The sequence below is a fragment of the Staurois parvus genome, unplaced genomic scaffold, assembly GCF_062004578.1.
Source record: "Staurois parvus isolate SC_StPar_1 unplaced genomic scaffold, SC_StPar_1.0 ptg001162l, whole genome shotgun sequence".
NCBI classification, from domain to species: domain Eukaryota; kingdom Metazoa; phylum Chordata; class Amphibia; order Anura; family Ranidae; genus Staurois; species Staurois parvus.
This window is the reverse complement of record NW_028318958.1, coordinates 801,186-816,181: the sequence shown is the minus strand read 5'-3', so window position 1 is coordinate 816,181 and position 14,996 is coordinate 801,186. Positions and strand designations below refer to the sequence as shown.

Here is a 14,996-nt window from a genome sequence, read left to right as displayed (position 1 = left end):
AAATTGGATTTGTGGGGATGGTTTGTATATAGATTGTAAGCCCCAAGGAACAGGGCCCTCCTAATCCTCTTGTATTGAACTGTATTGTCTCCCTTTATATTGTAAAGTGCTGAGCAAACTGTTGGTGCTATATACATCCTGTATAATAATAATAATAATCAGATTGCATCCATTGCCCCCATAAGTCTATTGCTCAACAAGAAATGTCATGCTTTAGTCACTTATAGAAAATCTCGGCTGACTGCAGAGAGGAAATTTTTAATTACGGTACATGAAAGTAAATTTGTAACAAATATGCACACGGGACGTTTTTAAAGCGGCTGTTTTTGGCTTTTGATGTTTTTTTCCTACAGCCAGTAAACTCTCCAGCATGTTATGCTATGTGTCCATCCACACAAACTGTAATCAATGTTTTTTGGCAGGGACGTTTTTTGGGTGGAAAAAAACAAAAAGAACTAGTAAGTTTCTAGAGGAGTTTTTTTAGCTGTAAAAACGCAGCAAAAGGCGGTAAATTGCTGCAAGCCAGCGTTGTGGAAGTTTTTTTGACCAAAAACACACAAACTTTTTTTTTGGTAAAATAAAATTCAAAAAAAATAAAAAAAACTCTAAAAAATGCAAACGCGAAAAAATGTGGCAATTTGAAGCTAAACACCAATACAAAAACGCTGAAAAAACTCATGTTTTTAACGTGACTTTACACAGAGAATGTTACCAGCAGCACAGTGGCTTAGTGGTTGGCACGTCTGCCTTGCAGTAAATGGGTCATGGGTTTGATTCCAAACCATGGCGCCTCCTGCTTGGAGTTTGCATGTTCTCCCTGGGCTTGTGTGGGTTTCCTCCGGGTACTCCGATTTCCTCTCACACTTCAAAGACATGCTGGTAGGTTAATTGGCTCCTGTCTAAATTGGCCCTAGTATGTGTATGTATGAATGTGAGTTAGGGACCTTAGATTGTACACCTGTTGAGGGTTAGAGACTGATGTGAATGTACAATATATATATATGTAAAGCGCTGCGTAAACGGACGGCGCTATATAAGTACCCGAAATAAATATTAAAAAGCCCAGTGTGCATGGAGCCTAATAATAACAGCAACAACGATGGTGCTGAATCTTGCCTGCTCCTTCCTGCACACTCCTATTAGCACATTTGACTGCCAATCATAGAGATCAGCCAATAGGCGTCTATGCAGGTTCAACTTGGTGGACGCCTCTAACTGTTCCCTTGTTTTAGAGCCAGTTCACACTACAAAAATGCACTCTGGATGTATTTTGGATACGTTTTTGCTTACAGTTCACACCACACAAAGCTCCGGTGCAGTTTGCTATGATCCAGTATGGTTCTACGCAGAAAAAATGCAGCAGGTTCTACTTTTTTTTTCTGCTCCCGAAACTGACTGCACTAGTGTGAACTAGGGCCATTGGAATACAAGGACAACACTGCGCATACATTTTTGATGCAGGAAAAAAAAAAATGCACTGGACTGCATCTAGTGTGAACTAGCCCTTAATGTGAACTGTTGGACAGGGTTAATTTGGTTTATTGCAGCCTGGCTATTAAGTGAGCTGTGAATTTTTTATTTTTTGACATGCGTTGTCCTTCCATGTGCTCTTTGCTGCAAAGGACAGGATGGTTGCCATTTGTTTGTACCAGTGGTGAATTGGTGCTGGGACGCACTGGATACCTTTGCTGTCATTTTGCTAAGCCGTGTCCAGTGTGTCCCTATACCTTAAAAGGAGGGTGGACTCCCTCCAGGCACATCTGCCCTTAATCTATCCATTATAATAAGAGGGGTGTTCAAGTCAAACCGGGACTTTTACATTTACAGGTATAAAAAGGGATGCTAGCATGGTGGTGCTACACTCAGTAGTAAGTGGAAAGTGTGTCCTATTACTGATAGGTGGCGCACATGTCAGGGGCCAGTCTAGAGACTGTTGATCAAGATGGCGGACAGCAGTGTTAGATTGTGCATGGAACAGCATGTGGTGATGAAGTTTCTTGTGAACAAAGGCATAAAACCTGTGGATATCCACAGAAGACTTCAAGCACAGTACGGTGATGAAACGCACTAAGACATTTGAATGGTGTAAACGTTTCAAAGATGGCAGTACATTCGTCAGTGATGATCCCAGCCGTGGTGGTTCCCAGCCCACAGCAGTCATTCCTGTGAACATTCAGCGCGTGGAATGCCTGATCCTGTATAACTGATGCACAACCTGTTGTGAAATTGCACAAGAGATGCATATTTCTGTGAAAACGGTGAAGTGAAGCAGGCTGTCTAATCTGAAACTTTCCAGGCATTAAATGCTGGGATAAGTGTATAAATGTGGCATTGGAAAATGTCGAAAAATTAATGCAGTTTCTACTCCTTGATATTTGTTCCTTTATTATATAAACTCAAAAGTTCTGGTTTGACTTGAACATTGCTTGTATATCTGTTCCAACTTTGAAGGTTCTCCTTTGGAGACTCTCAAAATTTACAGAGTTAGGACTGCCGACATATTGGAGTGCCATGACGTGGCCTCTGCAACGTACACATACATTTGCAAATATGTGCAAACTAAAACCCTTATTTTAACAGTAAACGGTTAGACAGGTTCATTTGGTTTGTTGCAGGTTGGCTGGTAAGTGAGCTGGGAGTTTTTGTTTGTTGTGTTTTGACAACTCTACCCAGAAGTCTGTGCTCCATTGGGGAGGATTAGATTTCTTGTTCAAAAGACAGCAGAAAATAAAAAGAAAACTCAGCTGCAACTAGGAGGAAGAGTTTTCTCACCTCCAGTGAACAAACTGCAAAATTGTAACTTTGCAGCAAGCCACAAAGTGACAGGCTGCAGCAGGGGCTGATTTGTGACAGACATTAGTAAGCACAGTCAGGAACTGCACAGACACCATGATTTACATGCCGCTGTGATCTCTGAGTCAGCACCTCAGCCCAGAAAATAGATGCCGATTTCTGATGATGCCTGAACTAAGATGGTGCTGTGTAACATGCAAGGTAATAAATAAGAAAAAGAGAGGAACATGCTTCTAAGTGCAGTAATGACAATTTATTCAGGAAACAATAGAAAATTTGCACTTACAAGATAAACAGTTAATAAGACTCATCGTGTGGTAATTAGATCCAGGTGGGACATCCAGCCGTCCAGCAGCAAACTATGTCTATAGGATCAGGAAGTTGTGTCCAGGATGTGCCTGTGCATCAAAAATGAAGCTTGGAGAGCCTATTGAGCATGCTCCAAAATGCATTACTGCCCTCTTCACCTGCTACATCTGACTCTGCTCTCCAAGCTTCATTTTGATGCACAGGCACATCCTGGACTCTACTTCCTGATCCTATAGGCATAGTTTGCTGCTGGACGGCTGGATGTCCCACCTGGATCTAATTACCACACGATGTCTTTTTAACCGTTTATCTTGTAAGTGCAAATTTTCCATTGTTTACTGAATAAATTGTCAATACTGCACTTAGAGGCGCCTTCCTCTCTTTTTCTTGTTACTGCATTAGAGCCTTGCTTCCACTCTAAGAAGAGCTGCTTCAGTGTTACTGCTCCCATCCATCCATCCATCCCTGATATCCATCTGGCACCTTTATCTTACAGCTACAGAGGTTGGGCTCCAACAAGCGCGCCCTATATAATATATATTTTCTGCGAGGTAATGAATACCTGATGTCTTAAGCAGGCCATAGAGTATGCAATTTTCTTTCCTTCCATCACGGGAAGAAGAAAAGAACATTGCTTGATCCCCCCATTAACACAGTCAGTGTTGATGGGGGAATCCCTCCTACTTCACTATTGTGTTCTGCAGGCGGGGAGCCTTTCCTTGGCAGCAGAACACAATGATTAGTGTTGCCTGCTATAGCCAGTAGATGGACTTGTGTACAACCAGGGTGCCTGTACCTGGGTCATGTATGGCCAGCTTTACACTTACATAATATTTATCATGCATGTACTCTACATTAAAAATGATATATGATGATTGGTCCACTTAAGATAAGCTGTAGTTGCTGCAATAAGCCCTGGAATCAGTCAAAGGACCACTTACCTCTTTTTATTGCCAAGCCAGAGTCTTTCACTTTATGGACATACAGATGTGGTCTGCCTTCCTCCTCCACAGAGCTCAGCGAGAACCCTATCAAATAAATCACAGAATACAGACATGCATTAGATCCTATGGAGAACACATCATACAAATGATATTGCCCAACATTAAAGCGATTTTAAAGTGGTAGTAAACAGCCCAAAATTTTTTTTTAAAAAACGTCCCCTGAAAAACAATAGCATAATGTGCTAGTATGTGCCTCCTACTAGCACATTGTGAAAGACTTACTTTAGAATGAAGCCCTTCAGTGGCGCGCCATCACCGCTGACAGGGCTTCCATCTTCACTTGGTCTTCCTTTTGGGTTCTCAGGCTTCGGCTGTTGACTGGGAGAGCCGCAATGATGTCACTCCCGTGCATGCGTGCGGGAGTCATGCCTGCAGACTGGCTCTCTCAGTGGATGGTACGCAGTCCATTGAGAGCGCAGTGTGCATGCCCTGGTGACGTCATGGCCTGCTGCCATAGTAAATGTCTCCTAAACGGTGCACATTTAGGAGATATTTACTGTACTAACAGCCAAGTCTTATTTTAGGCTTACCTGTAGGTACAAGTAAACAAGTTAGGCTTTACTACCACTTTAATTCTTGCTATTTGGTCTGGAGATCGGTTTATGCTTTGAGGTTCTTAAAGCTGTCTGTGTCCCAGTTAGGAACATTTCCTCTCTTGGTGACAGAGGTTCTTGATGACTTGGATGTATGACTAATCATGGCCATACACTGATCTATCCATTCCATCAGAAACTTTCAGATCTCAGCTCTGCTTGTGGCAAATGACGTGAGGATAGGGTCACTTAGGTCTTCTATCATCAGTAAGCCATAATTAACACTGGATCCGACTTTGAAGTCGCACGATTTCAAATCTGCATGTCAGCGCAATATCTGGTACAACTTGGATGATATATATGTGCGAATTCATGAACAGATGTCTATGCAAGTCTCACCTAAAATCTCAAAAAAAAGTTCAGGAATCTGTTTTTCTAATCGGTGTGGCACTGCCAAGTCGAAGTCACACTGATTTGACCGGTTCCATTGCAGACAATAGGGTGCATTCTCAGATAACATATGTCACCTTGCAGAAAAATCTGAATGAAACCGGGCACCAATCATACTCTTTGCTATAGACAAAAGGGAACCTGAAAGAGCCAAAGTTAAGGTTTTTTTTTTTTTTACTTTCAAATTTACAGCGAGACATCTGTGTAAAAAGTGATGTCCTTCACTTGCTAGGACGGCAAATGGAATTGCAGCCACTTTGCTTTGGGTAATATTAAAGAGTAACTCCACTTTCGTGGGGGAAAAACAAGGCAAATAAAACAATTATTGAATATTTTGAAAAATGACCTTTCCTTTTCAATCTGCTGGCACTGTAATTTTCTGTAAAATGCAATGCCATATGGCAACTTGGGGGTGTTCTATACACAGATGATATACAGAACGCCCCCAGAAATGTAATTTCCTGTTTGATTGGCTCACCGATTTTCTCAGAAGTCGCCACTAAGATACAAGTCAGAATTTGGGCATCCCCTACAACAAAAAAGTAATTTATCACATCTAAAGGGATGCAGACCCTGTCACTTTCCTCATTAGACCCCTGCAAATGCAGCAGCTGATTAATAACGTCACTCCCACTCACTTTCATTTTGCACATGGACACAGACAATAAAACTGCTATTCAGAACAAAAAGGTAGAAATCTGCAACAAAGTTTGCAAAAATCTCTGTAATGTACATACTGCTGATCACCCAGAGGGAATGTTTTTTTTTCTCAACAAAAGTGGAGTTATTCTTTAAGTATGGAATAGTTATATTCTATGTCAGATTCTAATGACCTCTAGAAGGGACACATCCAAGCAGCAATGAGCCTTCAATACCTATTTCATAGAGCACAGTGAAGGAAAAATATTCATTTGGAGAGCTAAGTGGTTAGGAAGCTCACCAGAAAATGGCTACCAACCAATGGGTACCCCAAAAAAAGAAAACCAATCACAAAGCATAAACCACTAGAAGGAGCATCAGACCAAACGGTAAGAGTTCAAGTCACCTTAATCATCAAACCATTATCAATATTCCCATCACACACGTTCCTGCAGTGGGCCGAGAAATATGTTGCAGCAATAGCCAGCTGGAAATTGGTAACATCACAGATCAATGTACATATTTGCCAACATGCCATAGATCTTCAAACAACATCCAAAAGTTTTTATTCAAAGTGATCCCATCAGTGGAAGAGTGCAACGTTTTGGGTCCATGCCGAACCACTTCATCAGGCATGTATAAGAGGCCCTGAAACATTGTACTCTTCCACTATGAGGGGATCACTTTGAATAAAGACTTTTAGACATTTGAAGATCCATGATGTGCTGGAAAATATGTAAGGCAAGTAAAACACTAGCGATTCACAATGAACAGTCTATGCATCCTGGGGCCAAACCCTCTTCATCAGGACTTTAGAGTTAGTCAGAACGTAATGTTCAAAAAGATTTTATTGAATTTAGAGAGTAACTAAGTACAAACAATGAGGTCACACATTATTCAGACAAATTGGTGGTTACAGATACATATACTTCATTCAAATATAGCATCACATGAGGACATTCAATTATTTTAGCCACAATCATATTGTGACGGACTGCCTGGAATCCCGCCTGGGTTTTCCATCAAAGAACTGCTTCCTTGTCGTTGGGACACAGGACCAAGGTATTGTAGCTGGGCATTGCACCCAAGGACTAGATAACACTCGCTTAGGTACAACTGGAGGTGTTTATTGAACAAAAAATAGGTTTTTACACACTTCAGAAATAGGGGCAGCCCCCACATGAACAATAAAAGCAAACATTACACATTGGGATAAATATCCCCCACTGTTCGGTAACTACAAGTTACAAGTTATCAAGTTGACACAAGACTAATCCCATCATGTAGGAACCTCCAGAAGGATCAGTCAACAGACAAAAAATAAGTGACTCAATTAACAATGGGACAAAGACACAATGGTAAATACATCACACCTTAATAAACAGATTACAGTAAGAGACCTCAGCATCAGGTTGTTTTGAGCTGATTATATTAACATTTGCTTAGAGTCTATGAATCTAGGAGGGGGGGTTGAAGCATTCAATGCTGGTGTGGGCACAGAGGCCCCAACTCTGTATCCTGGTCCTCCAGTTCTCAGAGTATGTGCATTTTGGGGAGTCATGGACTTGAATCTAAAGAAAAACTACTCCAAAAGGTCCCCCAGGAACGCACCTCCCAAATAATAGAGCCCCCTCAGATGCCAGGGCCCATGATCAAGAGCCTAGCCTGCAGTCCCCTCTAAAAGCCCCTGTCCCAGTTGGGTCTGTCACACATCTTATGCTCTATATAAAAAGGCCTGGTGAAGTCACTGAGAGGACAGTAGAGAAATATAGAGAGTAGGGGTGATGGGAAGGGAAAAGGAGAACCAGGATCAGGGAGGTAGGGAGGGAAAGCATAAAAGGAAAGGGGGGAAAACTGAATATATAACAAAAGACCCAAATAGGTTGGTCAACAAGTACCAATCAATTTAAGTAGTCATGAGTAGTGCAAGCTAACAAACTTAACCAGTACACATCAGGGGTGGACTGACAACTCATGGGGCCCCCGGGCAATAGGGGATCATGGGGCCCCTGTGTCCTTGCCCAAACTCAAAAAAGCCTATGAAAAAGGTACCAGGGGCATCTCATGGGGCCCCCTACTTTCCAAATGGTCAGTCCGCCCCTGGTACATGTATGGTGTTGCATCCACAAAGACTAAGAGGAGATCAATTTTTGATGTCAGTCAGAATGTTAAATGGATTCAAGAGCTACATTAATCTGAATGATTTACGTCTTAATGGATCAGGAGAGTCAGTAACCAGTAGAATTCAATAAAATCAGGAAAACAGGCTGAAATTGCGTGAAACTGTGATTGGATAATCTGTAAAACTGTAATTCGTTATTAGCCAATTGTAATGTGTGTAGTGTACGTGTGCACTTTGATCTCACTATAGTAATTACGCGATAAGAATGTGTGTGTATACCACAATTACATTTCTTCTAATCACTGCTGTGCGGTTCTGTATGTAATACTCTGCACACTGACACTGTATGAATATATCTTCAATCAAAAAAAGAAAATGTAAGAGGATTGGAACATGTGCGGAGAAAAGATGGCACATTGCTCTATTTTTCAAGATATGCGCGGTGTTTATTGTTGCTAAAGGATTATATTTACTTACCTCCCAGTGGTGTATTTAGGTTTTGTGCTGCCCTAGGCAACTCAAAAATCAGATGGCCACCCCTTGCGTAGAGCCCGATACCGACCAATAGCAGAACCCTCCGTGGTGAGATCCTGGCAGTGACAAACAACACCCAAGCCCCCCCACCCAAGACAGCTTTCCACTAATACCCACCCACCCCCTACCCTGGCAACAGAGAGAAAGACACTCCCCTTCACAGCTCCAGACATCCCCGGGAATGAGAGTTGGGCTCTGCATACACCATCAAGCAGCCCGCAGCCTCTTTCGGATCCCACCTGGTCCCCATGCCGCATATGTCCCTTCTTCCTGGGGAGGTGCTGCCTCCCTGAAAAATGCCGCCCTAGGCAAATGCCTTGTGGTAAATACGCCCCTGTGACCACCACCAATCCTCTGCTGCCTGCCCACACATCATAGACCTCACCACAACACTTCTTCATGAACCCCCTACTGCCTACTCACACTTTGCAGACTCCTCCCTGACAACATTGTAAGTTCTGCTCAAAATGCATACTTCTGTAGCTCCAACCATGCCAGTTCTGGAGTAGGTGAACTTTTGCCAGTTTACACTAAACAGGAAAAAAAGTCAAGCATTGTTGTTCTCAAGACAACCACTAGATGGCGATAGAGTACTTTTTCAGGAATAAGACAGACCTAAAAGCAGCTACTTTATCCCAATTATAGCCACACATCTAATTCTGGTATAAAAATCCTATTCAATTATGTCTTCTGAACTCAAAAAATGTACCTTCTGTCGCTTTCGGCTTCCTCCAAATTTCTTTTGCTGTAATCTGATCAGGGCGGACTGACAACTCATGGGGCCCCCGGGCAATTGTGGATCATGGGGCCCCGTGTCCTTGCCCAAACTCAAAAAAGCCTATGAAAAAGGTACCAGGGGCATCTCATGGGGCCCCCTACTGACCCCTGGCCCTCGGGCAGTGCCCGAGTTTCCAAATGGTCAGTCCGCCCCTGAATCTGACAGAGTGGCTACATTTGTTCTTCATTGCCCCACTTTATGTAGGAAGGTAGCCACCCTCTCTTCTGAGATGAGCTATGGACTATGGGATTCGCATTGTGCATACAGCAGTGGACATGATCGCAATTAATGTGCACCACTCGTTCCAAACAGTGAGGGAAGTGAGGGAGGGAAGGAGAGGTTTACAAGCATCCAGAAAAACACAAAGTCTAGGTTCACACCTATGCGTTTTCTGCAGCTTTTTGCGGAAATGCACAGCAGTCCATTTAACATGATTTCCTATGGGATAGGTTCACATCTCCACATTTTCACCCAGCTTTTGGAAAGGGTCAGGGGCTTTTTTATATGCAAACCGTTGCTTTTTTGGTTCTATAGATATCAATGGAAACGCTGCAGAAAAGCATGTAGTGCGTTTTTGATGCAATTTTGATGCATTTGGGATTTAATCTGCCTAGCAAAAAGAAAAAGAAAAAAACGCATCATAAACGTGGAAAAACGCATGTGCAAAAACACCACACTGCAGAAACGGATCAAACACAAACTGCATAGGTGTGAACCTAACCTTAGAAAGGATTTCATGAAAAATAGATTAGAGGCCCATTAAAGTAGAACTTCACCAAAAAGGGGAAGCCAAATTTTTAAACTCCTCTAACACCTCTGGACACTTTTTTTTGGGGGGGGATGGGGCAGGTACCTAGTTTTGACATTACAAGTACCCCCTCCCATTTCTGTTTGTATTGCCTAGGTGATTCAAGATGAAGTTCAGCTCTTCCCTTGCCCAGCAGCTTTACCCAATTTTGACATGCACCCACTCCCACTGTATTCACCTAGGTGATTGAAAGCGGAGGTAGTCCTCTCCCCCTGTAGTCTTTTGGGACGTGTGACAGGTTCCAGAAGACTATGGGACCATTCACAAAGTGCACCACTATTCGTGCATGTGCAGTGGGCACCCGGCTGTGAAGCTGCAAGCTGTCACAGCCAGGAGCACACACTTAAGATGCTGGTGCCAGGGAGAGAGGACGGTCAGTGAAACCGGCTGCGGTGAGGACACCACTGGATCATGGGACAGGTGAGTGTCTGTTTTCTAAAAGTCAGCAGCTACAGTTTTTGTAGCTGATGACTTATTTTTTGAGATTTTGACTGGAGCTCTGCTTTAAACTGTACAAAAAAAAAGAAAAAAAAATCAGCTTAAAGTGGTTTTTAAGTTTAGATTTTTTTTATTAAAACAACAAACATGTTATACTTACCTACTCTGTGGAATGCTACACAGAAAGGCCCCGATCCTCCTCTTCTGGGGTCCCCTGCAGGTGCACTCACCTCCTTCACTTTACTGCGCCCCCATAGGAAGCCGCTTCCTATGAGGGCGCACCTGCAGGTTCGATCCTGAGCCGAACTGTGTGCGTATATTAACACCCAACGTGGTCCAGCTCCCTGCTTCTCCCTCACAGGCTTTGACTGACAGCAGCAGGAGCCAATGGCTTCCTCTGTGCCTGTGAATGTGGGGAGAGAGAAGAACTGCTGCCAGGCACAGCACTGAATCAATCCAGGAGCCTTTGACTGACAGCAGCAGGAGCCAATGGCTTCCTCTGTGCCTGTGAATGTGGGGAGAGAGAAGAACTGCTGCCAGGCACAGCACTGAATCAATCCAGGAGCCTATGACAGACAGCAGCAGGAGCCAATGGCTTCCTCTGTGCCTGTGAATGTGGGGAGAGAGGAGAGAGAACTGCTGCCAGGCACAGCACTGGATCGATCCAGGAGCCATGTAAGAGAAGGTGGCGGGTGAGGGGTACAGGAACAAGTGATAAAACCTTTTTTAACCCTAATGCAGAAAATGGATTAATGTGAAAAAGATTTCAACTGTAGAACGACATAATGTTAAAACCATCCCCCGCTTGAACAGTCAAGAATTTGCTTGTACGGGTTTCTAAATTAATACAAATTAATACACTTGGATCATTGACTAGTGTGAGGGCAAACAAAAAACATGAGTATATCTTGCAAAACGTGGATATTTCCTCATGTTTTTTTCTTTTTCCTCTGGTCACGCATAACTGAATGGCGCTGTTGCGGTCATGTGTTTTTAAAAATAAAGAAAAACAGATTTAAAAAGGTTTTCCAATAAAAAGAAAACTCTGAACAATATGAAAACTGTTTGTTATCATAAACAACCTGTAATGAGATTAATGCAATAATTAGGAAAGCCTGAGATCCTGAATGACTACATATGGTGAAGAGCAGTGCAGAGGAAGCGGGTGTCATTTAAGACGGTGAAAATAGATACGTGGGGCGGCTTCCAGAGAAGAAAGGAGGATTTGAATGGCTTCTTCTCAGGGATCTGTTGGAGCATGAGCACTGAAAGTGGCAACGCAACAGTCAAAAGGATCATCTGCTATAGCACGAAATGAAAAAAGAAATCGCACTGCAGAGCCTGAGGAGCAGCCTGCACAACAACCGATAAAAACTGTGTAACAGATTAAAGTTCTGCGATAATGTGAACAAAAGCATAAATCAAAAAAAAGAACAAAATAAAAAACATAAATCCTTAAACAAGTACATGAATAACAATGGAAATAAACAACAGTCCTCCGAAAGTAAATCAAACACAAAATAGTCCAAAGTGCCCAGAAGAGGGAATCCTAATCTTGTACCATCAACAAGGAATTCCACCACACTGCAAGTGCTCCAACAATCAGGTATTCCAAAACACCACAAGTGTTCCACCACCTTGTGTGCAATATTATTCTCACCGAAGCTAATGGACTCTGTTAGATATAACAAGAGTCAATGGTCCCCAAATGGAAAAGTATGCCTCCTTTGGATACTCAGCTATATCCTCATATGTGTCTCATCCGCCATACGGAATTCAAACATAGCAAGGGAATAAAATCAGGAAAACCACATAGCATAAAACCAGAAGCTAAAATGTACTTTGAAAGTACTAACCACTCACAAATTAAAAACACTAAACCCGGAAGACAGGCCACTTCCTGGTTACGAAGTGCGTGATGACGTCACAAGCAATAATTTTTTCTTTGATTTATGATAAAGCATTGCCACTGACAATAAGGTAGCTTATGGAAATGAAAGGGTGAACCAGGTATCTACTAATAACAACAAGTTGCATGATGTAAAGTGTATGTGTTAAGATTACTATGGTGTACCATAGTTTACAGATGGTACAGAAATACTGTAGGCACAAACACATTTGCGATTTAAGATACGTCAACTGCTCTATAAATAGAAGATTTCCTTAAAATAAAATGGTTAACAATGAAGCATCACTAGGTGGTCTAGTGGATACATTAATCTTCCTAAAATCTCCACAGAACTTACCAAAATTTTCTGATTGGTGAACCTTCTCAAGCTGAATATATCTGATGACTTTTGGGAAGACTGTGATTTCCTTGTACAGCTGGAAAAGAGAACATAGTGATGAAATGGTATTAAATCTTGGCATGATACATCGCAGTCCTGAAAGGAAAACACGGCTGTACCATCGGCCATGGACGTTTCTTCAAAGATGGTGCAAAACCTGAACGTGATCTCCTTATAATTTTCAGTAAGGCTAATAAATCAACTAAAACACCAAGCAGTAGGTAAAACGATGCATAGGTAAGAGAAATGCTGCTTTATTACAGGAAATCTAAGGGAAACATGGCAGCAGCCATCTAAAGACGCTGTCTGTCTTTCGTTTTGATGCTGACGTGGAACAAGCGTGTAGATGAGGACTCTACGATTATAAATATCCATGCTGATTCCAGATCAAAGAAGTCAGTGTACTAAAGACAGAGTGATAGCATAGCAAACCGTCAACTAGCATTTCCAGGAGAAGCTTAGCAAATAGCAGGCCTCATATTTAGCAGCAATTTGGACCCTTTAGATATCAAAAGCCCAAATGGATGGATCCTCGGCACCCTTTACACCCAAGATCCCCATTATTGTCCAAAAGACGCACCTAGAATCATTTATGTCAGAAGCCAATTAAACTACAAAATGGTGGGAGGAAACCACAGTACCTGGATGAAGCCTAGACAACCATAGGGAAATATACAAAGTGCACCTTGGATCCAAATACTAATCATTGACAGACCGCCTAGCTGTCATTTGAGGGACTGCTCCTCTTTTGGATTTAAATCCCTATCAGTTGTCTCTCTCTTTTTGGCTTTATGCCAGACCTCTTAAAAAAAAAATAAAAAAAAAAAATGTATAATTTAAAAGCTAAAGTCTCGGCATAAAACTCCTCATTTTGATTTGTTTGCACCAATGGCCATTGCAAAACCAGATACTGGATAACCAAGTAGTGGTGACATCATCACTGTGCTGCCAATGGCGTGTGCAGAGAGCACAGCTATGGGAGGGACCACCACTACAGGCTGCCCTTAGAAAGCCAAAGGAGGGGGTAAAGACAAAGCCAGTCACCCTGCACTAGGAGAGAGAGAAGTGACTGGTCTTTAATACAGGAAACTGTAAAACCAAATTCCATCATGTTTTCTTGTGACAATGGTCATCTGGACAAACAGGGAGGGTAAACATCCCCAAGAGGTCACAGACAGCAATAAAAACCCTATCTCAACTTCAGTTCTTGTCCTATATTATATAACAAGAACTGGGAAAATATAATTTAACTGTGCTTACAAACAATGCTGACAAATCAAATTAAAAAAAAAAAAATATATATATATATATATATATATATATATATATATATATATCTCAAATATAAAATACTAATATTTTAGTAATATATATTTAAATTAATCTTAAAATGCACACACAACCAACCATAAATTCTTTAAAGGTCTCAGATTATGTGTGAGTGTTGATAATTTAAATATTAATACAGTACAGTATTAGTATTTTAATATATATTGTTTGACTTGTAAGCATTGGTTCTAAGCCCAGATAAAGTAATGTTCCCCAGTTCTAGCAACAAATACATGTCAGCAATTCTAAACCTTCTACCCAATATACAACACTAAACAAAAAAAAAAAAAAAAAAAAAGCAAAAAAAAAAAAAGCTTTATACTTTAACCACTTGCTCTCCAGAGGATTTACTCCCCTTCCTGACCAGGCCATTTTTTGCGTTATGGAGCTGCGTTACTTTAGCTGACAATTGCGTGGTCACGCAACGCTGCACCCAAATTACATTTACGTCCTTTTTTTCCCACAAATAGAGTTTTTTCTCTGTGGTATTTGATTGTCTGTGCGTTTACTTTTTAGCGCTATTAAAAAAAAAAAGCAACAATTTTGAGAAAAAAAACAATATTTTTTACTTTTTGCTATTATACATGTCCAGTAAAAAATTTTAAAAAATAATTTCATTATAAATTAAAGTCAAAATGTATTCTGCGACATGTCTTTGCTAAAAAAAAAAAAAAAAAAAATCCCAATACATGTAAATTATTTGGTTTATGTGAAAGTTATAGGGTTTACAAAATGGCGGTATAGATACTGGGATTTTTTTTTTCTTAATGGCGGTGATCAGCGACTTCTAGTAGGCTGCGATGGGCATTCTGACACTGGGGGGACTGACTCTGTGTCACGGACATCCCCAGTGACACCAATACACGGATCAGTGCTAATAAAAAGCACTGACAGTATACTAATGTCACTAGGCAAGAAGGGATTAACATGTGGGGGGATCAAAAGTGGTGTGCAGGAGCTTACAGGGGAGA

General features: G+C 41.5%; 1 protein-coding gene across 2 annotated transcripts in view; it reads right to left on the bottom strand.

Annotated features, from left to right (window-relative positions):
• TIAM1 (TIAM Rac1 associated GEF 1) overlaps positions 1–14,996 on the bottom strand; it is a 575,726-nt gene that overhangs the window by 123,228 nt on the left and 437,502 nt on the right. For both annotated transcript variants that reach the window (XM_089659507.1, XM_089659508.1), the window contains 2 exons: positions 12,655–12,733; positions 4,044–4,130 (listed from right to left, as the gene is read on the bottom strand). In XM_089659507.1, the coding sequence (XP_089515633.1) occupies positions 4,044–4,130; positions 12,655–12,733 (166 nt within the window). The remainder of the gene's footprint in view (positions 1–4,043; positions 4,131–12,654; positions 12,734–14,996) is intronic.